Source organism: Pleurodeles waltl, chromosome 3_1 (assembly GCF_031143425.1).
Source record: "Pleurodeles waltl isolate 20211129_DDA chromosome 3_1, aPleWal1.hap1.20221129, whole genome shotgun sequence".
NCBI lineage: Eukaryota > Metazoa > Chordata > Amphibia > Caudata > Salamandridae > Pleurodeles > Pleurodeles waltl.
Window position 1 is genome coordinate 540,760,588 of NC_090440.1, and position 27,680 is coordinate 540,788,267.

Genomic DNA, 27,680 nt, shown 5'->3' on the forward strand with positions numbered 1-27,680 from the left:
CTTTTTCTATTGAAACTAGGTCCTAACTATAATTACCTAATGATGATGGCCGCTGGGGTATATATATATATATAAGCTCAACTCCGGCCTCATGTGATCCCAGTCCCATATCTGGCCATGCTGACCTCCAGAAGCAAACTTGCGTGCTGACTAGATTCCGGGGTAAGCAATTGCACTGAAAGGACCCTTAGAGGTAATGCCACCCTTATCTGAAGCTTTTCCTGCTCTCATGCCGTTGAACACAGAACACGGCCATTTGGAGCGTTTTAGGGTGCACCAAGAGTGAATCGGGGTCCACCAGGGACAAAGTATCTCCTCCCATCGTGTGCTCTTTGGCACATGATGCTCAACCTTCTGAATAGCGCTTTGTTTTGGCATTTCTGGATGCTTACAGTGTCTCAGAGCTCTGTGAAGTAAAATAACATGTTACTGCTATATAAAAACAAGTCTGCTGCGCAACACCAATAATATTACAAACATTATAAAGTGCCTTGACACCCAGAGGGAGAATTGTGCGCTATATTAAAGCACAGGTATTATTAAGATCATTTTCAGTAACAAAGTAATCAACAGTACAGTCATGGCACATTCACACGACGCTAAACACTGTTTGGTCACGTTCGACCTGGATCTTTCCAGGCCACAAAAAGTTGCAGTTTGTTGCATGTCCCAGGAGCGGATAGCTATATCAGAGCACACTTTTTCAATGGCATCTCCTCCGTGGCGTTTCGACTGCTGCTCTCTGTACCTCACAGCTGGCATCAGTTAGCCTGGCACCTCCTTGGTAATGAGTGCTCTCTCGCGCTCAAACTGGAGTTTGTTCTCCTCTGTGACGCCCAGGATGTTTTCGATGTCACGCACTGCGTCCTGTGGCAGGAGAGGGAAACATGGTAGGTAAGAGCATATTGGGCTGCCAGAGGGAGCCTTCTTGAGGCATATATATAATCTAGCCCTAGGGTGGATGCTGCCCAAGCCCCCATGGTGTTACAAAAGCACTGGCCTGCCAGATTATCCCTGGGGCACTTTGCCCAGTGCTTAATTTGTAACAAAATTAGTGACAGGGCCCTTGCCAGGAGGCCACAGCAGATTGCACCAGCCATTGCCACTGCAAGCGCTGCCAATGGCAGTACCAACATAACCTCTAACCACCAAACTCCTACACATGTGACAGTTCAGACTATTCCAGGCCCCCAAAGGCATAAGAATGGCTTGGGTAGCAAGTGCTAGTCATTTTTAATGTATATTGTATTAATTAACAATGGTTGTTGTGCTAATCTCTAAATTGAACAAACAGCCCCACCATGTGGCAGAATGTCCTAGGTGTCGGTTACCAATTAAGTGCTGTTGCCAAGCACCGGAAACCACCAGCTCAAATTAAGCCCTGAATTTACCTAATGGAACCAAACTAAAGAACATGCTAGTCACCATCAGCACTAGGGCCCATTTTAGTGATCACACCATACCTATTTTTAATAGTGGTCCCATTTTTCTGCACAACTATGGTGACCAGATGAATCCATCACAGGGACACAACTTTTCCAATTCTGGGTTTTGATTTAACATTATCAGTGAATTCTGGGAGTTGAAGTCTTGCTTCATTTTATTTGAACAAAAAGAACTAACACACCTGATAACAATGACATGCCTAGGAACAGAAAAGAGGTGTCCCATTGACATGGAATCATCTGGTAATAGTATGGGCTACACCAGTGCTCTTCTCCCCTACAAAGATCCACATCATTTGTTCTGCCCAGAGCATGAAAGGAGAAGCTCTTAGATTAGGGTTAAAGATGATCTGCCTCCTTTATTCCCTAAAACGCCTTAACGCAAGGCCTATCTGTTAATGTCAGTTCTCAGGATCATATTTTAGTTTATCAAGAATTAACAACACCCCAAACCTTTACTAGGTCATGTCTGACAGTATGAGTTAAGAACCTCACACCTTAACTTTGGATTACAAGATCAGCCAGTCTGCAGTATCAAAGTTCCTGGAACAGAGGCCCTTCTTTAACAGGGTTGCAGGGCTCAGAAGACCCCACTCCTGCACCTCCCAATTCCCACCCCACACCCTTGACTCAATCAGGCCTGTCTGACCAGGACTCTGGTTGCCATGAATCTGCCACCCGTTTCCATAGCCAAATCATGCCTGTCTGAATCAGAAAAGGGCCACCTCAGTTTCATCCCCATTCCTAGCAGTATTTTTAGGCAGTGGGATGTCAGACAATTTCCAAGTTTTCCTAGACGGCGACTATTATATCGACTGACCAGAATGGCTGGAAATGAAAAACTCACCTTAAAGTTGCTTTCTCCCTGCATGTTAGGGGCCGAGATCTCTTGATGGATGATGTATAGATTGCGGGCAAACGTCATGAGTGTCCCAGTGAGGTCCTCTCCGATAGTCCTGGAATGAGAATCAGAGAGGCAGTGCCCAGTGATCCTTTCCAGGTGTCACAAACATCCCCCGTCTCATTGAAGTGACCACCTCCTCACAACTAATAATATTAATAATAATACTTGGAATTGTATAGCGCTGCTAATCACTCTTGAGTGTATCCAGGTGCTTTCCTTGGGCACAGGGAGATTAAGTGAATTGCCCTGATCACAGGATGTTGAGCCGACACAAAGACTGGAACCTGGATCCCCAGCTCTTAGGTCGGCAGCTTTGGCCGTTACATCCTCTTCCCTATGAACATGTACTGGCTGGGCAGAGGCTTGGGGTATAAACAAAAGGGCCATGAGTTGTGCACAGACAAGTATTTCCGAACAGGGAGAGATAGGGAGGGATGGATGGACAGAAAGATGGAAAGGCAGAGATAGATGGAAAGCCAGATGGAAAGGCCGAGATAGATGGACAAAGAGATGGAAAGGCTGAGATAGGGCAGTAAACATAAGAAATAGATGGGACATAGATATGCAGAATCAGAGATGGGCAGAAAGAAGGATGTGGACAAACAGCTGAAGATTGGCACAAAGAATGGGCAATATGTGTGGTTAACAGAGAGAAATGGAGATAGAGAGAGTCTCAAGAAGAGCATGAGCCCTGCGTGCCCATACTCTGCAGGCCTCACAGTAACATGACTGGGTAACTGGAGAGTGCAGCTCCATACTTACAGCATTCCCAGACGCTGCCTCCTGCGGTTTTCATACAGTATAAAGATAGTTCCCTGTTTCTCCTGTCAAAACAGAAAAACATGTCAACTTAAGAGTGACTGAAAAGATGGGAAGAATGTGCCAGGAGCAATCACGAGTAGTACCCGGCACTAAAGTGGCACCAACCCAGTGGGCAAGTTTCATCATTTTTTAAACAAAATTGTAAATGTCTAATTAAATATTTTAAAGGAAGAAAAAACAGCAAAGGATAACAATAGATATGCATAAATAGCATGTTAGTTCTGTTATGGTCGATGAAATAACAATGCATAATGAGGGCCCACAAATAATATATAGAAATAGTGGAGAAGCCATGGAAGACAGATATTTCTACTCTAGGAAATGCAACCAAAACGTAAAGCATAGCTATCACTATAGTAGCCAAAAGGCATGCCAAAAAACACATACCTCCCATGTTTGCCACCAACATATGCACTAAAACAGAGCCCACAAAACAGCCATCAGAACCACAAAGACACCACTAATGCATGTGCATAACAGAAGCAGACTGACCTTCTAAAGAACGACATAAAATGCTAACAGAATTCCACAATCCAGAGGGCCTAAACACAGAAACATCAGGTTCAAAAGAATTATGTGATGAAATAAATCTCCAATGAGTTGATCTAAAAAACTGAAAAACATTGAAAATGACCTCAAGGAGTACACAGGCAACACCAGACGACCTAACCACCATAAAGAGACAACAATAATCATCCATCAATGCATGCTTTCAATACCCTACCACAAAAGATTCCCTCAATATTATCATTGTTGCCAGACCATCAGGATCACCTTCAGACCCAGCACTACCAAAACTCTTTTAGGATATCTTTCGCTCATCCTGTGCAGGGGAGGTAGCCAGATGCCTATTGAACAAGTCCCTTGAACTAGGTTAAGCCCCACCTGAGCTGAAAACCTCCTACATTAGACCTCTCTTCAAAAAGAAAAAACATCTGACCCAGCAACCTACAGGCACATGTCAAATGGACCATTCTTAAAAAATGTTTTTGAGAGAGCAGTGTTTACTCAACACTCTTAACTTTACCGATGTCTATGGATTACTGTCGGACTAATAGTTTCGTTTCTACCCAGGCAGAGGCATAGAGCCAGCCATCATATTCACCTGGGATGATTTAAAACCCACAGTGGACAAAAACGGAGTAGCTGCCTTGTTACGTCTGGATTATCAGCTGAATTTGACAATCTCCACCAACACAAACTACTGTAAAGACTCCCCAATCTCGAAATCTGTGGAAACACTCTAAAACGGATTGCTTCTCATCTTACAAAGTGTAGTATAGCTACCCCATTTTACATCACCTCCTTACACACAAAACTGGCCTTCCTCAGTGGTCCATCATGGCTCCTCTACATTTCAACAACTACTTAACCCCCTTACCAATTCAGGTTAAATCATAGAACCTCACCTTTTACAACTATTTAGATGCAACGCAAATCATTTAAAAAATGGACAGCTGCGAAGACCTCTACGGTACACAATTTGAAGACTGCCTTCGTGCCATAAACATGTGGATAATGAATATGAATAACCATCTAAAGCTCAATACTGCAAAGACAGAGATTATGACCTGAGGGCAATGGCGAAAGTACCAGCCTACTGTCATATGGCCTTCGGAACTTTAAGCCTATCCAACAACATCAAGAGAACCTAGGAGTAACCATGAAGTCAGACTTATCCTTGATACCACATGCTCGCAATGTCACAAAGAGTGCCTTCTACACAATTAAAACACTACATTGCATCTTCCTATGGGACAGCAAGCCATTGTCACACTAGTAATCGCCCAGCTTGACCTCTGTGCATCCGCATTCATCACATGCAAAATGCATATCATCCAAAGTGCTGCTGCAAGGCTTCTTCTCTGCCTCCACCCAAGAGAATACATGACTCCAGTCCTGCAATCGCTCCACTGGCTACCTCTAGCTAGAAGGGCAATGTTCAAGGCACTCTGCATTGTCCGGAGAGCTATACCTACAAGTTAAGTTAAAGCAATACAAAGGAAACAGAACACTGCACCATAGGCTTGACCCGTTATTAACATACCACTTTACCATAGGAAATTCATAGAAGGCACTGCTTTCTAAGTACAAACCGCCAAGTTCTGGAACTCACTGTCAGCCAACATTACATGTACCCAGGAGCATATGCACTTCAAAAGTTAGCTGAAATCACAGCTATTTCCTAGATAGCTACATCTCCCACATCCCGGGAATAGAGCCCAGGAAACAATCACACCCTCAGGTGTAATCCTCATCTTACAACCCACAAATTCTGAACAACTCAACCAGCAGACTGGTTTCGATTTGCAGGTAAGCTAAGAAGTGCTGACCTATGGTTTGCTGTGGCATTAAATCGTTATGTACTTGCTTATATAACAGTAATGACCCACAATAATACTTCAACCATAACACTCATTTCATTATAACGTATACCTCTTAAATTCACATAAGACATATCTGCTATGAGGGTTGTCTATCACCAGCACTGTATAGCCAAAAACACAACCATCACCAAATCAACAGACATGGAATAACTGAAGAGATCTGTCATACACTGGTTGACAATTTGGAGGGCTTTACTATAGTCCACAACTGCAGGTGCCAAACATCTGTACAATCTGACTGCTTCTTAACATACCATAAAGACACTCAGATATGGAATTATAATAAAAATGCCCATTTCAACAGATCTCTCTACTTCTTTCTCTCTCCAACTAGCCATCCCATGACTTCAACTATACATAAAATCTCAGATTGGACAACCCAGTGCAGTAACTAGCTGAGAAGACTACATGCTCATTATGAACTCAGTGGGAAATCCCGGCGAGTTTGGTGCCAGTGGTCTAAAAAAGACAGCCAGTGTGTTCAATACCCCGCCGGCCACATAAACAACATTCCGCTGGGCCGGCGGGCTTGTACATTGATGCCGGCTCTGCGGCAATGTAGCAGTGCAGCGGGTGCAACAGCAGCTGTAATGCATATCACTGCCCGTAAATCAGGCAGTGACATGCGCGAGGGATCTGGGCACGGGGGGCCCTGGGGCACCCATTCTGCCAGCCTTTCCCTGGTGAGCTAAACCGCCAGGGAAAGGCTGGGGAAAAACAGGTACATTATCCAGCGGCCAGCACTGCTTGCAGCGCTGCCCTGTCGGATAAGTAACTCCGTCATCACCAGGCTGCCTGGCGGCGGTAGCCTGGCGGTGGCGGAGTTCCGCCTGTGGCTGGCTTGCCATGAACAAAATATGTCAGTTTGGACCGCCATGCCGGTGGCGGTAACTACTGCCACCGACGGCATGACACTCTGGACCGCCATATTCATAATGACCGCCTATATAATATGAATCACCATAAAGGGACCTGCAGAGCTGTACAAAGCTACCAGCACACTGAAAACCATAAACTACATGTCTGTCTCTCACACTTCATCATCCAACACATTGCCCCACGCTGCGTCCCATAACATGATAACCGCACCTCGGTGGTCATCACTCATGGCATGGAAACACTTCCCACATAGTATCAAAACAATTGCAACTTCCTTCCTACAATACACCCAACATGGTCTAGCGTGCTTCCCATTTACACACGCGCTTCAGCAGCCCATATAGGGGGTAAGTGCTATACATAAATGCTGTAATACAATATATTATGTAAATATGTACAAATTATTACTCTTAACATGTAAATATATATACTCACAGCAGCGGTCAACAGGATGATTTGTGGGTAAATCAGCTAAATTTTTCCACATGGAACAGGAAATATACACAAAGAACTGGCAACGAGTGACAAAATTCAAAAGAAAAAGAAAAGCAAATAGAGTTGAATGAAGGGGAAGGCAGGAAAAAGGAGAAAAAGGGTGGAGAGAAGAGAAATGGAAGAGTGAAGGAGCAGCAAGGGAACTTTGCCATTCTAGTCTGAACTGTGACAAGTAGCAGGGAGTTTAAGTGAGAGAACAGAGGCCAGTGGCCAATGATTTCTCTACAAAGGTCTTGACCTCACAGGGGGCTTTTACCTTTGTAAGTACAAATCAAGACTATTCCATAAGTTAATACCTACCTTGTAGGTTTTAAAAATTTAGGAAACTGAGTGAAACATTCAAAGTTGAATGGATAATGTGTTTGAGTGTCATTCTTACCCACCCGACTGGAAAGATGCACGCTGAAAGGCAGTCTTAACTGAGATGCAAATGGTGGGTTAGATGAGGAGTGGCATTGGAGGGCAAACTGATCTTTGGGCTCAGTGGGCAGCTGGGAAGCAGCTGCTGGTGGGCAGTGTGTTAAATTAGTTATGGAGGGTTGTATGATAAGTTTGCAGAGGGGTTTACATGGGTTCCAATATCCTCAAATTGTCATCTTTCTGGAGGACCATACACGCACGCAATTTTACTGCAGCCTTAGCACTGACTGAAAGGCTCAGGCCACCGTGTAAGTAAAGGATCAAAGTTAAGGTCTAAAGGCACTTATTTGCCTTTCATCAAATGTTCCTGGATTCCCAGTTACTCCGAAAACACTACATCTGTTGGAAGCTGCACTTCTCACAGTGATGCCCTGAATACATCCATGGAGTACATACTACCAGTCCAACACCGCTCTCACTGATTGATGTCTATGTGGAGAGTTTCATATGCAATTGTAGTTTTAGGGAATCTTGGTTGAACAGATACCTGGGGACTAGACCTGCAATGCACTGATCAAACACACAATACAGGCATCGGTGTAGCAATCTCACCCTGCTTTTTTCCCCAAAACGTATCCCTTCAGGCACTTCTCACCCCCTCGACTTCCCCTAAAACACACAAACAACATGTCATTTTATGTACCAATCATTGGCTACAAAACACCGCTCCACCTACCACGTTTATCACAGGACACTGTGGCCAGCCACCTACAGAGCTTGATCTGTCTAGGCTCCTCTATCTACCACACCAGGTCCCAATCCCAAAATCAACCTATTGACATAGGAGAGCACGCAGTGGGCTGATTTCTGGGACTTCCTTTACTTCTGCTTCCATTTCATCCAGATGGAATCCTCAAAATCCCCATCTCTTCCTGTAAAGCTGTGGTACACCAAGGATCCATCAGTGCTTGTTGAGGAACTCTCAAATGTTGGAGGCTAATCCTTGGATCAAACTTCAATGACGCAAGCAAGAAAACACACCTCCTTATTCAATGGTTCAAAGGGATTCTCTCCCAGGAAAGTTTGGGAGTAATGGGGTAAAATGATGCAATTTAATGCAAAAATGGCTAAGGTTGTAAATTTTTACAAGCTGTTTTAACAGGGAACTCATGAAAAAGTCTAATAACAGATAGTGTAGTGAGAAACAACAACTCTTTTCTCTCGTTCTCAGAATGGGTTCTCCCCTTCAAAAAATGTAAAATAAGCTTAATAGGTGCACTTTAAAGTACAATTTTCCTAATAAACTGGCTAACAAGACATAATTCTGCAGTGGTTCAAATAGTTTAAGTACGTGAAATAATACAGACGTTTGGTATATATATGGAAAATATATATGCCACGAACAGATGTACACTGGGTAAGTGACATTTTCCGTTCAATGGCATGTGTAGCTGCAGATACACATGCTGTGCATAGACTAGTAAGCAGTTATCTCCCCAAAAGCGGTGGTTCAGCCTGTAGGAGTTGAAGTTGTTTGAAACAATGTTCGTAGTACTGCTTGACCTACTGTGGCTTGTTGTGCCGTTAACACATCTACAGTAGTGTTTGGTAAATGTATGAGGCGTAGACCATGTAGCTGCCTTACATATTTCGGTCATTGGAATATTTCCTAGAAAGGCCATGTTAGCACCTTTCTTTCTAGTTGAGTGTGCCTTTGGTGTAATAGGCAGTTCTCTTTTTGCTTTAAGATAACAGGTTTGAATGCACTTAACTATCCATCTTGCAATGCCTTGTTTAGAAATTGGATTTCCTGTATGAGGTTTTTGGAAAGCAATAAATAATTGTTTTGTTTTTCAAATTATTTTTGGTCTGTCAATGTAGTACATTAACGCTCTTTTGATGTCTAATGTATGTAGTGCTCTTTCAGCTACAGAATCTGGCTGTGGGAAGAACACTGGTAATTCTACTGTTTGATTCAAGTGGAACCGTGATATGACTTTTGGTAAACATTTAGTATTTGTCCGTAGAACTACTTTATGCTTGTGTATTTGAATAAATGGTTCTTGTATGGTAAATGCTTGAATCTCACTTACTCTTCTTAGAGATGTGATGGCAATTAAAAATGCAACTTTCCATGTTAAGTATTGCATTTCACAAGAGTGCATGGGCTCAAAAGGTGGACCCATGAGTCGTGTTAAGACAATGTTGAGGTTCCATGAAGGAACTGGTGGTGTTCTTGGTGGTATAATTCTCTTTAGGCCTTCCATAAACGCTTTTATGACTGGTATCCTAAATAGTGAAGTTGAATGCGTAATTTGCAGGTAAGCTGAAATTGCGGTAAGATGTATCTTAATGGAAGAAAAAGCTAGCTTTGACTTTTGCAAATGTAGTAAGTATCTTACGATGTCTTTGGCAGATGCGTGTTAGGGTTGAATTTGATTATTATGGCAGTAATAAACAAATCTTTTCCACTTATTTGCATAGCAATGTCTAGTGGTAGGTTTCCTACCTTGTTTTATGACCTCCATACATTCCTGTGTAAGGTCTAAGTGTCTGAACTCTAGGACTTCAGGAGCCAAATTGCTAGATTCAGCGATGCTGGATTTGGGTATCTGATCTGTTGTTTGTGTCGCGTTAACAGATCTGGTCTGTTTGGTAGTTTGACATGCGGCACTACTGAGAGGTCTAGTAGTGTTGTGTACCAAGGTTGTCTTGCCCATGTTGGCGCTATTAGTATGAGTCTGAGTTTGTTTTGACTCAACTTGTTTACCAGATATGGAAGGAGTGGGAGAGGGGGAAAAGTGTAAGCAAATATCCCTGACCAACTCATCCATAACACGTTGCCCTGAGACTGATCTTGTGGGTACCTGGATGCGAAGTTTCGGCATTTTGCGTTTTCTTTTGTTGCAAATAGATCTATTTGTGGTGTTCCCCAACTGTGGAAGTAAGTGTTCAGTATTTGGGGGTGAATCTCCCATTCGTGGATCTGTTGGTGATCCCGAGAGAGATTGTCTGCTAACTGATTCTGAATTCCTGGAATAAATTGTGCTATTAGGCGAATGTGGTTGTGAATCGCCCAATGCCATATTCTCTGTGCCAGGAGACACAACTGTGTTGAGTGTGTCCCTCCCTGTTTGTTTAGGTAATACATCGTTGTCATGTTGTCTGTTTTGACAAGAATGTGTTTGTGGCTTATTATGGGTTGAAATGCTTTCAGCGCTAGAAATACTGCCAATAGTTCTAAGTGATTTATGTGAAACTGTTTTTGCTAAGTGTCCCATTGTCCTTGGATGCTGTGTTGATTGAGGTGTGCTCCCCACCCTATCATGGAGGCATCTGTCGTTATTACATATTGTGGCACTGGGTCTTGGAAAGGCTGCCCTTGGTTTAAATTTATACTGTTCCACCATTGAAGCGAGGTGTATGTTTTGCGGTCTACCAACACCAGATCTAGAAGTTGACCCTGTGCCTGTGACCATTGTGATGCTAGGCACTGTTGTAAGGGCCGCATGTGCAACCTTGCGTTTGGGACAATGGCTATGCATGAGGACATCATGCCTAGGAGTTTCATCACCATTTTGACTTGTATTTTTTGTTTTGGATACATGGCCTGTATTACATTGTGAAATGCCTGAACCCTTTGTGGGCTTGGAGTGGCAATCCCTTTTTCTGTGTTGATTGTCGCCCCTAAGTATTGCTGTGTTTGACACGGCAGAAGGTGTGACTTTGTGTAGTTGATTGAGAAACCTAGTTTGTGGAGGGTTTCTATGACATACTTTGTGTGTTGTGAACACCGTTCTAGCGTGTTGGTTTTGATTAACCAATCGTCTAGGTACGGGAACACATGTATTTGCTGCCTTCTGATATGTGCAGCTACGACTGCCAGGCATTTTGTAAAAACTCTTGGCGCAGTTGTTATTCCGAATGGCAACACCTTGAATTGGTAATGTACCCCTTGGAATACAAACCTTAAGTACTTTCTGTGTGAAGGATGTATCGGTATATGGAAATATGCATCCTTTAGGTCTAGTGTTGTCATGTAGTCTTGTTGTTTGAGCAGTGGGATTACGTCCTGTAATGTCACCATGTGAAAGTGATCTGATTTGATGTAGGTATTTAATGTTCTGAGATCTAATATAGGTCTCAGACTCTTGGCTTTTTTGGGTATGAGAAAGTACAGAGAGTAAACTCCTGTTCCTTTCTGTTGGTTTGGTACTAATTCTATTGCTTCTTTCTGTAGCAATGCCTGAACTTCCAGTCCTTGAAGATCTATATGTTGTTTTGACATATTGTGTGTTTTCGGTGGGATGTTTGGAGGGAATTTGAGAAACTCTATGCAATAACCATGCTGGATAATTGCCAGTACCCAAGTGTCTGTTGTTTTCTCCTCCCAATGTTTGTAAAATTTGCTTAGTCTCCCCCCCCCAGAGGTGTTATGTGTTGGGGATGTGTGACTTGGAAGTCACTGCTTGTTTTGAGAAGTTTTGGGGCTTTGGAACCTAACTCTACTTTTTTGGAACTGTCCCCCTTTATATTGTCCCCGAAAACTTCCCCGCAGATATTGGCTCTGATAAGTGGGCCTTGTTTGTGAGGTTGTGGGTTCTGTGCTTTGCCCTCGAAACCCCCCTCGAAACTGTGTTTTTCGAAATGTGCCTCTGCTCTGTGGGGAGTAGAGTGCGCCCATGGCTTTGGCCGTATCAGTGTCTTTCTTAAGTTTTTCGATAGCAGTGTCCACCTCCGGCCCAAACAACTGCTGTCCGTTAAATGGCATATTCAGCACAGCTTGCTGTATTTCTGGTTTAAATCCTGATGTACGCAGCCATGCATGTCTCCTTATTGTCACTGATGTGTTGACAGTTCTAGCAGCTGTGTCTGCTGCATCCATTGCTGACCGTATCTGATTGTTGGAGATACTCTGTCCTTCTTCTACTACTTGCTGTGCTCTCTTCTGGAACTCCTTGGGCAAATGTTCTATAAAGTGTTGCATTTCGGCCCAATGAGCCCTATTGTATCTGGCCAACAAAGCCTGTGAGTTTGCAATACGCCACTGGTTTGCTGCCTGTGCCACCACCCTTTTGCCTGCTGCGTCGAATTTTCGACTTTCTTTATCTGGAGGTGGTGCATCTCCTGAAGTATGTGAGTTCGCTCTCTTGCGAGCTGCCCCTACTACAACTGAGTCCGGTGTTAGCTGTGGTGTGATGTACACGGGGTCTGTTGGTGGCGGTTTATATTTTTTCTCCACTCTTGGAGTAGTGGCCCTTCCTTTTACAGGCTCCTCAAACACTTGTTTGGAGTGTTTTAGCATTCCGGGTAGCATGGGAGGACTCTGGTACTGGCTGTGTGTGGACGACAGTGTATTAAATAGAAAGTCGTCTTCAATGGGCTCTGCATGCAGGCTGACATTATGAAATGCCGCTGCCCTCGACACCACCTGTGCGTAGGCTGTACTATCTTCTGGTGGCGACGGTCTAGCTGGATAACAGTCAGGACTATTATCTGACACTGGCGCATCATAAAGGTCCCACGCGTCAGGGTCATCTTGACTCATCCCTGTATGAGTCGGGGATTGCATCATAGGTGGAGTGGCTACCGGTGATGTTTGCAGCGAGCGTTGTGGAGACGGTGGCGGGCTTACTTGTTTAGCCACCTTTGCCTGTGGCTGCTTGTCTTTCTCCTGGAAGGCAAGTTTGCATTTCATTCTAATAGGAGGGAGAGTGCTGAACTTCCCCGTTTCTTTTTGGATGTGGAGCCTTCTTTGGGTGTAGTCTGGCTCCATTGTCTCCAATTCCTGTCCAAATCTATGTATTTTCATTTGTGAGGACAGTCCTTGTTTCTCTGTGTAGGAACTTGATTTCGGTTCTGAGGCCGGATGTTTCGGTATCGAAACCTTTTTGGCTACTTTTTTCGGTTCCGACGAAACCTTTTTTATTGTCGGCGTCGTTGTCTCTCGGTGCCGACTTATTTCGGAGCCCCAGTCTCGGTGCCGAACTTGCTCGGAGCCGCTATCTCAGGCCCGAGATTGCTGTGTGGCGATATCTCGACCGGAGTCGGATAACTTCTACACCAGCGTGCCCTTTTTTGGTGCCGATGATCGGTCACCTATTTTTCGGGTTAAGCCATGGCCTGTTGGCGGTGGCGTCCCCTGGGCTTTTGTGGTCTTCTCGTGAGTTTTATGTTTCGACGTCTTACTCACGGTTTTCGGCGTTTCTTCGGAATCGATCTCATCCGAGTCCGATTCCTGGATGTAGAAGGTTTCTTCTTCCTCCTCGAAACGCCCTTGTCCTGTCGGCGCCGACACCATTTGCAGTCTTCTTGCTCTTCGGTCTCTTAGTGTCTTCCTGGACCGAAACGCTCGACAGGCTTCACAAGTATCTTCCTTGTGTTCTGGCGACAAACACAAGTTACAGACCAGATGCTGATCTGTATATGGATACTTGTTATGGCATTTTGGGCAGAAGCGGAATGGGGTCCGTTCCATCAGCCTTGAAGAGACACGTGGCCGGGCCGGGCCGACCAGGCCCCGACGGGGGATCGAAAAAACCCCAAAGGGCCACCGGAGCTCTTCAATGGTCGGTGTCGACCTGTTATACCTAACCCGATACCGAACGCAAACAATACCGACGATTTTTCCGAGATTCTAACTAACTTTCCAAACCGAAACCCGGAGCGAAATGGAACACGTCCGAACCCGATGGCGGAAAAAAAACAATCTAAGATGGAGTCGACGCCCATGCGCAATGGAGCCGAAATGGGAGGAGTCCCTCGATCTCGTGACTCTAAAATACTTCTTTGAAGAAAAACAACTTGTAACACTCCGAGCCCAACACCAGATGGCGGGATGTGCACAGCATGTGTATCTGTAGCTGCACATGCCATCGAACATATATATATATATATATATCACCAAGTCGATGAAGGTCCTCCCATCGTAAGCAGCTGCACCAAAGCAAAGGCTCACAGCATTACAGCACTGTAATTAGGCAACTGGACAATACGGGAATAATTCATCCATTTATTTTCGGCTTCACCCATAACAGGACACCAACGCATTTTGGCTAGACGTCTTCCACTGGACAATCCCTCACACCAAAAACATCACAATATAAATGTGTTGTCCGTCATCTCTTTCCACATCCACGTACCCCAACCTATACATCGCAATGCCTAATCTCTTAATCCAAAATGGGCACCATCTTTAAATATCAAATACTCCTAAAGTATAATCACATAGTATGCCATTGCGCACCTTTCAGTTTTATACCCCGATTTGCAGAATTAATCTCCACATACCAATAGGTAATTTTCTCCTCAAAGAGTATGCTTAGTGAATATATAATAAAAGTGTTTAATAAAAATAATAACATTATACAGAAATCTATTCAGTAAAATCGTCAAAGACACAGCTTTTAAACATATATATAAACCTACTGGTGGGCACCAGAAGGTAGATATAGTTAGGACCTAGCGCCTAATTATGAGTTTGGTGGACAGGAATACCCATCCTCCAAACTCCCAACAGGGTGGCCGCCACTGTAGTGGTGACCTCCCCGTCAGCCCCATTATGACTTTCCCACTGGGCTGATGGCAGCAGCATTGTTGCCGACTCGTAATCGAGCCGACGGCAATGCTGTTGCCCACAGGGGGCACCAGCACCCACCCTCGCAATGCGCACTGTCTGCAAAGCAGACAGTGCGCATTACAAGGGTGCTGGGAAGGGGGACCCCTGCACCTATACTCTGCCAGTCTTTTCATGGAGGTGAAACCGCCATGAAAAGGCTGGTGGAGAACCAGGTTGTAATCAGCAAGGCGGTGCTATGTGCAGCGCCGCCCTGGCTGATTTCAACTTGCACCCGTCGTCAGTCTGTCGCGATTACCGATCCCGGCAGCAGAGACATAATGTGGCGGTGGGACCAACACAGCAGCTGTGGTTCAGATTGCCACCCCAAATCTGGTGGTCTTATGACCGCCAGACTCGTAATTAGGCCCTTAGTTTCCATATAAAGAGTATTTTTGGTTTTGCCAATAACTTTGGCGCTGCTTCACGAATCTTCACAACATTTTTAAAACGTATACTTCAGGTGGTTCAGCTGATGTTTCAAAAGCTTTGGAGTGATCCGTCAAGTGGGGGCCGAGAAAAAGGGATGGTCCCAAAACATGTTTTCTCCATGCATTTTCGTATAGGGATTTTGAACATGACTACAGCCCAAACCACTGGAAGGAATTACACCAAATTTGGCAGAAAGCTAGCACTTGGTCCAGAATGCTTTTTGTAATTTGGTGTAAATCTGTTCAGTAGTTTTGGATTAATAAAAGCTTAAAAAATATGGATGTCTATGGACTCGGATCCTCCACGGATCCAACTGACCCCTGCTGATATCTGATTGGCCATCTTAGGACTCGACTTCAGCTGGGTCCCACAAAAAGATTCACCCTGAGCCCTTAGACTTGGTCTAGGGGCCCCTCACGGACCCCGCCAGGGCTAAAAAGTAGTATAAAAAAAAATCACTGAAAAATCCGCAGATCCGGAGCTGCAGATTTTTCCTACATTTTTTTATTTTTTATTTTTTAAAGGGCTGTCTCTTGCCCTTTCTTTTTTTTTGCCCCTGGGTTGGCCAGGTCCACGGGGAATTGGAGGACTGAGAAAGGAGGAGGGTGCACGGGCTCCCCTCCTTGGGATTATATTAGCCCCATGGACCACCACCTCCCCTGGGTTGATTAGACAAAAATGTGCAGGGGGCTGCGTGGCCTCCCTGTGCCAGGGGTACCACCACCTCCCTGGGGCAAAATCTTTATTTTATATTGGAGAGGCCTGTACGGCTTCCCCCAACGTCCCAGGGACTGCCACCTCCCTGGGGCAATTTAGTACAATAAAGTGGGGGGGTAAGGTGGCCCCCTGCAGCCCCGTGGACGCCACCTCCCTGGGGCTTCATTTAAGGGGTGGGTACAGGGCTGCGCACCCCCCCCGCATGAAGCCAATAATGGCCCTGGGGAAGCCCCCCCCCCCAAGGGCAGGCTCCTGCTATGCCCCAGGGTGCCCATGCCAGGACATAGCTAGTTGCTCTGACTTGGAGGGAGCGCTGACAGCTTCCACCAAGTCACAGCAAAATTTGCGCTCCGAGCAATCGAAAGCTGTTAAACAGCTCTCGTATGCTGGGAGCAGAGGTTTCCTCTGTTTACTTGCCTGCAGACATGCAGGCTGGGAAATAGGAAACAATTGCTCTTACAGACAAGGAGCTGCATCTTTAGCAATGCGACAGCAATGCCGGCTCCTGCAGGAGGCAGGCAGCTGGCTGCAACCGCAGGGGCCTTCACACTCCCCTTGCAGTTCCATTGCACACATGGCCGGGCCCCGTGGGATGGAATCCCCAAGGCCAAAATTAGCCCAGGAAGGCCCCCTCTTCCCAAAAAAATAAAATTATGAGGCTGGGCAACAGGGAAGAGGGCCCCCTGGCAAAATCGGCCTGGGGAAGGGGGCTGCGCAGTCCTTCTCCCTGACTGAATAGAGGTGGGCCCCTGGGAATGGGGTCTCTGGGGCTGAAATCGGCTTGGGGAGGGGATTGATTTCTTGCGCCCACGTCATGTGCAGCTAATTAAAGCAGATATTACAGCACTCATGACAACTTTTATAACGTCAATAAAAATATCAGTGAAACATTAGAAGTCAAATTATTGAAGAAAAAACTGTGCATGGCAGTTGCACAAGTTATAGTTATCTTATGCCGCGAGTTAAGGTTACTTGAAATAACTCTAACTATAACTGCTGAATTTCTCTGGTTTTGTGTGAGTAAATTCAGAAACTAACTATAACGTTCCTGTAACAACAGCATCAACTAAGAACCTGTAATGGATACAGATGACATCCTGCAGTTTGGGGAGGATATAATTCAGCTGGTAGGGTGGGGGCGGTTATCAATGACATACTCTATCTGTAGCTACAGAGTTTACCTCATCCGAAGTATTACTGCATGTGAGGGTACACGTTGACACCGGAGTGAGAATTAATGAAAGGAAGGGATCATATATTGGTTCTTTGTAGGCCACAGACCTTGATGAATATAACTATCCCATAGTTGGTTTCGGGGGAAGGCAAAACGTTGATAAGAGCTTCCTTAGAAAACGCCTGCTCTTCCCCATGGAAAATCAGTAAATCAGTATCAACCGTCTGGTTTGAACTAAAACAGGTTTTGTGCTTAGAGGATGTAGTTTTCATTGCTTAATAGGGGGATTTAATCTCATACAGGTGAAGACACGCATTCCACAGAGGAGAAAATGGAAAGCCCCCAGTACCAAACAACGCTGTTTTAATGAAAATTAACAAACCATCAAACCATAAATTAATGTGCTCTAGGTGACCCATAAAACACATGGGGACTTTTAAATTAGGAGTTTTAGTCTCGTTCTAAAGATCATGTCGAAATGTCATCCACATCAGAGTTTTCGCATTTTAATTCTACGCCTGCAAATGAGGATGACAATTCTAGGCTTACAGGGGCTCTCTCACACAATACATGACAAATGTTTAGATGCGGTAGCAGTTTGCCTACTTTTCCGAAACTCCCACAATCTAGCACAAAAAAATAGCTTGTTTTTAATCAACAAAATAATTTCAGTAACCATCTGCCTGCTTGACATTTTCCAAAAGCGCACTTATTTAGTCCACAAACAACAGCTTTTTAAGTTATTCCTAGTTATATGTATTTTTCCATAAACAAAAACCTGACACTTTCTGAGAAATTTCATATTTTGTCTTCAAACACCATCTTTTAATTTTCAGTACATTAACTAATCTTCCACAAATTAAAGGATGTAAATATACACAAATTAGCCCTCCGGTGTTAGCTCTTCATTGAAGCCAAATGCACCACTCATGTTTTTAACATTAACTTGTCATTGTCTGGAACTTCTGCTATATTCCCATCAAATACAAGCTTTACATTTTTGGTACATATGCTTGAAACACAGGCATGATATTTCAACAAGTACTCTCATTTACTACTATCCTTCATGGACAGTTATTTACTCACATTCCCATTCTCAAGCTCAGGTTCAGCCTCAAATGCCTGAGGATTTCTATCATATATCAAGAATGGCAATCAGACACCACGGATGGGCACCTTCGTACCAGATTGCCTACCATCATTCAAGGCAGGGGCGATGTAACACCCCCATACCCTTTAACATCTACAGTTGGTGAGGTGCTTTATAGCCCTCTTTTATCTGCAACAAGGCAGATAAATGCTCATTATTAATACTAAAAGGAAGCCAGATGGGTTGATAGAAAAGGGAAAGAAGGATGGGCGAGTGAATACACAAGTGGGTGAAAAGATGTTTGTATGAAAGGAAGGATGGCTGAGTGGATGAAAGGATCTAGGGATGGATGGATAAGTGGGCGAAAAGATAGCTGGTTGAAAGGATGGATGAGTGGTTGGAAGGATGGGTGGGCGAAAGGATGAGTGGATAAAAGGATGGATGGGTGGGTAAAAGGATGGATAGATGTGGATAGATGAGTGGTTGGAATGATAGGTGGGTGAAAGGATGGATAGGTGAAAAGATTGATGGATGAATGGGTGAACGAATGTATGGATGAATTGATACAAGGATGGGAGGATGAGTGGTTGAAAGAATGACAGTAAATGGAAACAGAGTATGGATTAATGGATAGGTGTGAGGATGGCAGAGTAAATGGAAATCTGAGAGGGTGGATGGTGAAACGATGGCAGGATGTATGGATCAATGGGTGAAAGAATAGCAGCGTAAGCAGAACTCTGAGAAGGTGGATGAGTGGGTTGGTGAAAGGATGACAGAAAAAATGGAAACCTGAGAGGATGAATTAATGTATGGGTGGATGAAAAAATGGAACTCTGAGAGGATGGATACATGGATAGAGGGATATGTGGTTGGTTGAAAGAATGGCAGAGTAAATGGAAATCTGAGAGGATGGATGGGAATGAAGGGACAACAGAGCAAATGGAAATCTGAGAGAATGTATTTCATCAGTGAGTGAACGGAAAGAAGGGTAAATGGACATTTGAGAGGATGGATAGGTGGGAGAGTGAAAGGATGGCAGAATGAAGGGAAATCTGTGAGGATCCATGGGTGGGAGAGTGATAGTATGGCAGAATGAAGGGAAATCTGAGAGGATGGATAGGTGGGTGAAAGGACAGCAGAGTAAATGGAAATCTGAGAGGATGGATGGCGTAGTAAACAGAGATCTGATAGAATGCACAATGGCAAAGTAAATGGAAATCTGAGATGATGGATGGACAAAAGGATCAATCCTGGATGGATGGATGGACAAAAGGATCACTCAATAGATAAAAGGCTTTATTGATGGATGAGTAAGTCAAATGAGGGGTGTATGGGTGGATGGAGGTATAGATGGATGCATGCATAGATGATGGATGTGGATGTGTTGATAGGATGGATGGAATGGCCAATGGATGGATAGAATGGTGACAAATCAAATGATGGATGAGAGAATGAATGGATGACAGAATGTAAATGTGAAATAGTGGACATAAGCAAGTGCATGGTATAGTGAAAGCATGAATGGATACATGCTTGGATGGAGGAAACAAGGGAGGGTTGGGCTCACTTGCTTCGTACCATCAGCGCTTTGGTTCATAGTAAGGGGTATTTTAATTTTCTGGCTGCTCTCTTGATTAAAGGGAAAGGGGTGGCCATCATCATGCCACTATGTATGCCCTTGTGTCAGGGATATCAGCGATCTGCCAGAGATGGCCACCATCATGGTAGGGCTGATACCTGCATACCAGGGATGAAGGTCATAATAAGGACAAGGATTGCCAAGATATTCCAGGCTAGGTCACCATCATGTAGGGGTGGCTATAATCATGCAGCAACAGATCTCAATATTCTACGAATGATCACCATGATGATAATTGTCAAATACAATAAACCCTAGGAGAAGATCTACTGACCATCCCATGGAAAAGCTGTTCAATTGCTCCTAACTGGTGTCCTACCATCTGAATAAGCTTATATTGACTTGGTTGGATCTTCGTGTTTGGGGACCCATGTGGGGTGCGAATAGTGTCCTCTGGTGTATGTGAAAAGCGGTATGTAGCTGCTGCTTGCTGCTGTGAAGAACTGTAGACTGCCTGAGAGAATCCATAGCCACATCCTGCCAGGCACGCAGATTTACATGGAACAAGTAACTTCCTGAAACTGGTTTGGCTACTTGGGTTGCCATGCTTCCATAGCTGCCGAGCAACAGTTTAACCCTATCTGGGATGACTGACATGCAATATTCCATTTCACGTCACACCCACAACACACACTGAGCTGGCATTTGAGGTGTAATTAGCATGACTGAAAAGGAGATGAAAATTGGTTACTTACCTGTAACTATGGTTCTCCGGTAGTGGTATCTTTCATAGAAACACATGCTTGAATCATTCTTGTTGTCGAGGTGGAAGTCCCATTGTGCCTTTAAATATATATAGCAGTAAGTGATCTACCCTAGGCATTAATGGCAATGGACAATCACTGATGTAGCCTATCTATGTTCTTTTTTTTTAAAAGAACCAAACTTGAACTACAACCAATCAGACAACAGCATCCTCTAGAACACTCTCAACAGAGGCTGATTCCCTCAGATTTTGTAGTACGAGTGTGAAGTACATACTTGCATATTTGAGGGCAGCCTCCACGGAGAGGAGGGTGGGTGGCATGTGAATCTATGAAAGATACCAATACTAGAGAACCACAGGTAAGTAACCAATTTTTTTCTCCAGTATTGGATCTTTCATAGATTCACATGCTTGAATTAGAATAGCGAGCAGTACGTTTCATCTTGACAATAACTTTAATCATAATAACCATAATAATAATGATCACAGTTACTACTAATAACCATAGTAATGTTAATAACAATATTATTAGCCAAGTCTTTAGAATATATCTATTAAGTGGAAAGTGGGGAAAAATAGAGGCTCACTTTAGTGGAATAGATGTCTTAACACTGCTTGTCCGACAGCTATATCCGTTTTATAGGCTTCATCCAGGCAGTAGTGTTTCAGGAACGTGTGTCTACTGGACCATGTTGCTGCCCGGCATATATGTTGTATACGCACTGCAGCAAATAGAGCTGCGGTTGTGGCTTCAGCTCTGGTGGAATGGGCTAAAACTTTGCTCCATAAGGGCTTTTCAACCTGAGAATGACAAAACGGTATAGTCAATCCAATCCACCTGGCGATGGTCTGTTTTGATACAGTGCAACCCTTCTTTGCATCTCCATATACTACGAACATTTGGCCTGTTTTTCATATTTGAAGGGTTCTTTGTAGATAGAATTTTAGATATTTTTTCACATCCAGCGAATGTAGGACATTTTCTGCGTCTGTTTGCGGATTTGGAAAAAACATTTGCAAGATTACTGGTTCATTCAGATGGAAGTCCGATTGAACTTTTGGTATATACTTAGGATTTGTTCGAAGTATAACACTGTTTAGTGTAATCTGAAGAAAAGTGTCTTTGATGGTAAAGGCTTGGATGTCAATCACCCTCTTAGCTGATGGGACAGCTAGTAAAAGTGATGTTTTCCAAGTAATTAACTTTAATTCTGACTTGTGAATAGGCTCAAATTGCGGCTTCATAAGCTGCCCTAGCACTATATTTAAAAGCCATAACAGGGGAGGTTTTCGAACCAGAGGGAACGCTCTAAAAAGACCTTTGAGGAATTGCTTTACAATTTGGGAATACCATAAGGAAGGACCATCTTGAGAACGCTGGAATCTTGAAATTGTCATCGAAAAGGTGTTGAGGAGGATATGGTAAAAATAACAAAAAAAGAATGCACAATTCCACAGGAAATGCGGACCCTCACTACCAATTAAGGGATAAGTCATCCGGTCCCTGCAGGCACTTTGTACTTGGAACAAGAGCCCTCACTCACCTTCCGGTGACATGCTTCATCATTGGGCTATGCTCCTCATCAGGCCGGCACTGCAATGCCTGACAGGCCCCTCAAAGGGGCTCTTTGCTGGAGATCTTTTTGAAATTATTGCCCATGGTGTGCGAGAATGTGAGATGGGTGCAAAAGCTGTTAAAATTGACTAGGGTGATCCAGAGGACCGACGTTTATTATGAAGATGGAACCCCTGTCAAGGTTAAAAACAAAGAAGGTGGTGGAACCTAGGTACAATGACCCAATTTTGTTTTTTCACGAATCTTCGCCGGTGATTCGCTCACCAACGTTAAGGGTGTCGTCGACTGAAGTGTCAGTAGTGTACATGCATACAAAAAACAAACTTGGGTATCCAGGTGCCATTGCTTTAACCCACATCATATTCATTAAAGGGGACACAGTGACAATGGATTTGTGGATGAGTCCCTCATCGACAGATCCCTCGTCGTCGTGTACCTCATAAACAGGTCCCTCGCCGACGGATATGTCCTCATCAGATCTCCAGCTGACGGGTCCAACGTCGCTGACTCCGCCATTGTCCATAGAGTTCTTCTGTATAATCTAGCTAAAATTATCATTGTTGACGATAGTGGTGACGATATAACAATCACAGGAGAGACCGCTGTAGTAAACCTCAACGTGGCTGTCGTCGTCATCGTGTATGCGATTGTCAACGAGTGTCATAAGATGGTTCTCTCGTCGAGGGGATTTTCTTCAGACTCGAGAGGGAATTTCTTTATTTTTGTTGTCATCAGTACAGATTGTGAAGCACTTTTTGGAGGTGTTTTATTCACAGATGGGAGTTGTGGCCTCTGAGAAAATCTTTTTAAGGCCTTTGAATGACTTTCTGTCGATGATGCATAACTTTCCTGGTCTTTCTGCTGCTCCAGTGAAAGGTGCTTGGATTTCTTAAGTGCCTTCTTAGGTGGTTCTGAGCAAAGTTTCTCTTTGGGTTTAGGCCTTTTAAGAGATTGAGAAACCTGTGACGAGGTCTGACTCTCATCAGAAGAAGGGCACTCCTTTGCTTTTTGCCTCTGCAGCCATATTAATAGTCTCCCTTCTCTGTCTTTAGGAGTCTTATCAGTAAAGGTGTGACATATTTTACAATCTCTCACCTTGTGATCTGGATGCAGACAGTATATACACCTCTTGTGTGGGTCATCAATATAAAGTGTTTTCTTCCCACAGGTGTCACAGATTCTGAAGAGTGCTTTTTTAGTTGGTTGGGACATAATGTCCAGTGAAAATCTGATGTTTCTGAAAGAAAAGTATCCTGTGAGTTCACTGAGAAAGTATAGTAACTGAGCAGAGCTCAGAGAGACTCCCATCACATAAGATGCGGTAGAAAATCTGAGGGAATCAGCCTCTGTTGGGTGTTCTAGAGGGTGCTGTCGCCTGATTGGTTGTAGTTCAAGTTTGGCTCTTTTTTTAAAAAGAACATAGGCTACATAAGTGACTGTTCATTGGCATTAAGGCCTAGGGTAGTTCATTTACTGTTACATATATTTAAAGGTACCATGGGACTACCACCTCAATGACGGGGATGATACAAGCATGTGAATCTATGAAAGATCCAATACTAGAGAAGTGCCTTTTCTCCTAGAGGCACATAAATCTGTTCCCTGGGCAACTGTAGGAGACCAAGTGATGAGAGCATGGTTCATTCTTGAGTCCTGTGGAAAGAAAATTAGGCTTCGACATGCATTTTTATTTACACTTCCAGGGGTGTGGAATTTATTAAAATATCTACTTGTCCAGGGGACAGGTTGCTTCTCAAATCTACTTGTCCTGTAAAAAGATCTACTTGTCCCTTTGGTGCCATGTAGTGTGGCGCCAAATTATGGCAGCAATCTCATTATGTAAGAGCTCCGATAATAGCCTCTCTGTTTATGCCAGGGCTACTACCATAGTAGGGCTTGAATACTTGCAGTTTCAGTCCCTACTGTAGCAATTTCCTTATTTTGCCACCTTTCTGCAGATCTGCATACTGGGGCTGGAGGAAGCAGTAAGCAATAGTTCCAGGGCTGGAATGCCTTTGAGTCTGCAAACCTACTAACCTAAATGTGTTAAAGATTTTCACCAGCTTCTCTCTAATATTTTCCCATAATAAGAAAGGTTGGACATTTACTCCTGACAATGGCAGAATTAGAACTTCTTCCAGGGTTGGGAAGAAAGTGGCTGGAGGGAAAATTAACTTGCAAATGGTCAATAGATTTTCACATGAGCAAATCTACACATGAGTATTTACCCATACTAAAATACAGTTCACAAATATTTTATAGGGGTACGACATATACCACGGGTGCACTTTTGTGACTTTCTTTAAGAATTTGGGGCCACATGTAGGTAGGTTCAGATTTGCGACCCGCAAATTGCGAGTTGCAAATCCGAATGTAGGATGGTGTCCCTGACACCATCTGTAATTCGCAAGGGCTTCGCAAATGCCCACCTCATGAATAATCATGAGGTGGGTCGCAATTTGTGACCCCCTTGCGAATGGCGGTCCTCACAGGGATGGTGGCCTGCTGGAGACAGCAGACCACCATGTCTGTGACTGCTTTTCAATAAAGCGTTTTTTATTTTATTTTTGTAATGCACCCCGTTTTCCATAAAGGAAAACGAGATGCATTACAAAAATGAAAAATGAAACGTTTTCGTTTAATTTTTTCAGAGCAGGCAGTGATCCGCAAGACCACTGCCTGCTCTGAAAAAATGTTTACAGTGACATTCACAATGGGGAAGGGGTCCCATGGGGACCCCTTCCCTTTTGCAAAAGTGTTAGCACCCATTTGAAATGGGTGCAAACTGCGATTGGTTTGCGCCCGCGTTCGCAAAACAATCCTACATTGCACTGCGAGTCGCAATTAGGAAGGGAACACCCCTTCCTAATTGCGAGTCGCAAACCCGTTTTGCGATTCGGTAAACTGGGTTTGTGCATCGCAATGTGCTTTTTGCACGTCGCAACCAGCGAAAGTCGCTGTTTGCGACATGCAAAAAGCTACCTACATGTGGGTCTTGGTCCCTAATTAGGTCTGGTGTTAACAATGACATTTTGTTTTTATTAAACTTCTATTTCTCTCTCTTTCGGCTGGCTTTACTGTGAGTGATCGCATTCTGCTCTTCCACAAGGAGCATATTGGCACACAAAGTAGTTTTGTTCAGTGTCAGGAACTACAGTGGCAATCAGTGACGTAACGAAACTGGAGGGTGCCCCATTGCAAAGAACATGGAGGAGCCCCCTCTCCAGACTCACTCAGGGCAGGTCCTGTGCTGAAGGGGCCCCATGGAGGGCGGCTGCAGGGCCTTTGTTATGCCACTGGTGGCAACGTGTGCTTTAAGAGTTCAAAAACGTTTTTTTTTTTTTTGCCAGTGTTTGTTACAATGTTGAGGGCCTGGTAGCTCCCACAACAATAAAGTGTTACAAAAGCCATGCCAAAACAAGACACGCATTGATTAAACTAAAAGACTTATACAAATATGTCAGCTCAGTTGGCTTTGTCAGTGTTTGTTTATTTCCTTGCTTCCCATAATCGTGTTGAAAATGGTTACACTGATTTTCCATTAGAAATATTTTTGGGAAATACTAGCATGCATCAAAACATTTTACTAAATGACACTTCATTTGCATCTAATCAGAGAGCATTCTGGGAGCATTATACTTAGCCTCATAGCCTAAACTTTTCAAACATGTGTATACGCGTTTTTTTTTTTTTGTACTGGAACCAACGTCAGTAGTGAAGTGTGACCTTAAAACATTTATTTACAGCACTCACCCTAATAATTAAGGCTTTCAAATAATGAACCATAAATACAAGTTCGAACAGCATTATCTTTTGGAAACACATTACCTCAACTGCAGAGAGTTCCACTCTCTGTAAACAGGCAGCCAAAGGGTTTGTGCTGCAGAGGGTTGGGCCTACTTGTCCCAAGGACAAAGTAAACATAAAAACGTGTTGCCCTTGACCCCAAACAAGATGTCCCGGGCGTCGGGCGATAGGAATTCCACATCCCTGACTTCCTTATTCCTTTTAAATTTGTTTCTGTATTTTCTGAGTGAAATTTATTTGAAAATAAACCATAGCCTTTAAAAAGATTTAAAAAAGATTGAAAACACTGACTACAGTCTGGAGCTCTGAGGTACCTTAAAATACATGATTGATCATTATTTGAAATGTGTATTCTTTTTACTTTTTAAGCTATGCTTTACAAACAAGCAATGGCAACTCCAATAGCTTGGTTCTCTCATGAAAACAAATTACAAAGCTTTGTCACTGTTTGTTTAAATTGTGTCAATGGTCGCGCTGAAAATAAGCTGGATCAAATCAAATCCTGGATTTGGCAGCTATTACTAAGCAGCATCCAGTATCTAGGAAGGCCTCAGTGAAATGTGCTGACTTTGTACAGATGGAATTTGATGACAAAGCCAGCAGCGCCCACACTGCTTTGGGTTCAGAACCACAACCTGCAAGAATTACAGATTGTTTTGCTTTTAGTTCAAGCTGGGCCCAACAGTACTGGCTCTCTTGATGGGCTATCTACGGTTCTTTTGTTCAAATCTTATCCTTGGTGGGGGCAAACTGGAGCTTTAACACCTTGATTCTAAGTTAATCAAGCAAAAGAACATTTCCACAAACGCTAAGTTGAACTATGATTTAGACACAGGTTTTTGAGGTTTCCAAGCAATGTATGTTAGAGGAAAACATGCACTTTAAGAATATCAGCTATATCTGTTTTAATGAGTAATTACACTAATAGTCATTTCCATAGTTCTTACTAATAAATCCTTATTACCATCTAGAGCAATCTTAAACAAACAAAAGATTGAGAAAAACAGTAAGGTTCTATGGTTATGCCTTACTGTTTGCATGCAGCTCCTTGATGCTGGTTCATAACTCAATGAGCTAAATTATTAGGATTGTAAGTTGTAACCCGCTAGCAACACAGCGATCTGCAGCAAAATCAACAACCTACTCAACTGTCACCATAAAAGACAAATATATGATTTACATGTTATATATACATTGTGCTTTGCAGAAGAGGCATTAACCCTCTGTGCTATTTAATGTCAAACCTGTGGTCAGACTGCACATAAATTACTACAGCAAGTGCATTAACCTCCAGAATTATTGTACTGTTAATATATCCTGGAAATTGCTGGGTATACAAAGATCTCTGCAGCAGATGTAGTAAGATATTATGCACTTATCAGTAAGCCAGAATGAGATTTACAGTCACTGTTGTCCTTGTTGCTAATTTCTTTAGGGAAGATTTTTTTAAAATAAATGTGGACTTTGAGTCAGAGTCCTCTCTATCTGGCTCAGTTCCCTGTGACTCCATCTGCATTCTGCTGCTACATCTTGCTACCCCATTTAAGGGATCGCAGAGCATTTTATTTCTATTTCCAGCACTGGGCAAAGGACTTTTGTGTATGTAGGGTGAGCAGTGTGTCCATCTAAGTG

General features: G+C 43.6%; 1 protein-coding gene across 2 annotated transcripts in view; it reads right to left on the bottom strand.

Annotated features, from left to right (window-relative positions):
- Positions 1-505: 505 nt before the first annotated feature.
- Positions 506-27,680, bottom strand: part of IQCH (IQ motif containing H) — a 613,153-nt gene continuing 585,978 nt past the window's right edge. For both annotated transcript variants that reach the window (XM_069222867.1, XM_069222866.1), the window contains exons 19-21: positions 3,112-3,173; positions 2,293-2,401; positions 506-867 (exon numbers count right to left, since the gene is read on the bottom strand). In XM_069222867.1, the coding sequence (XP_069078968.1) occupies positions 766-867; positions 2,293-2,401; positions 3,112-3,173 (273 nt within the window). In that variant the 3' untranslated portion in view covers positions 506-765. The remainder of the gene's footprint in view (positions 868-2,292; positions 2,402-3,111; positions 3,174-27,680) is intronic.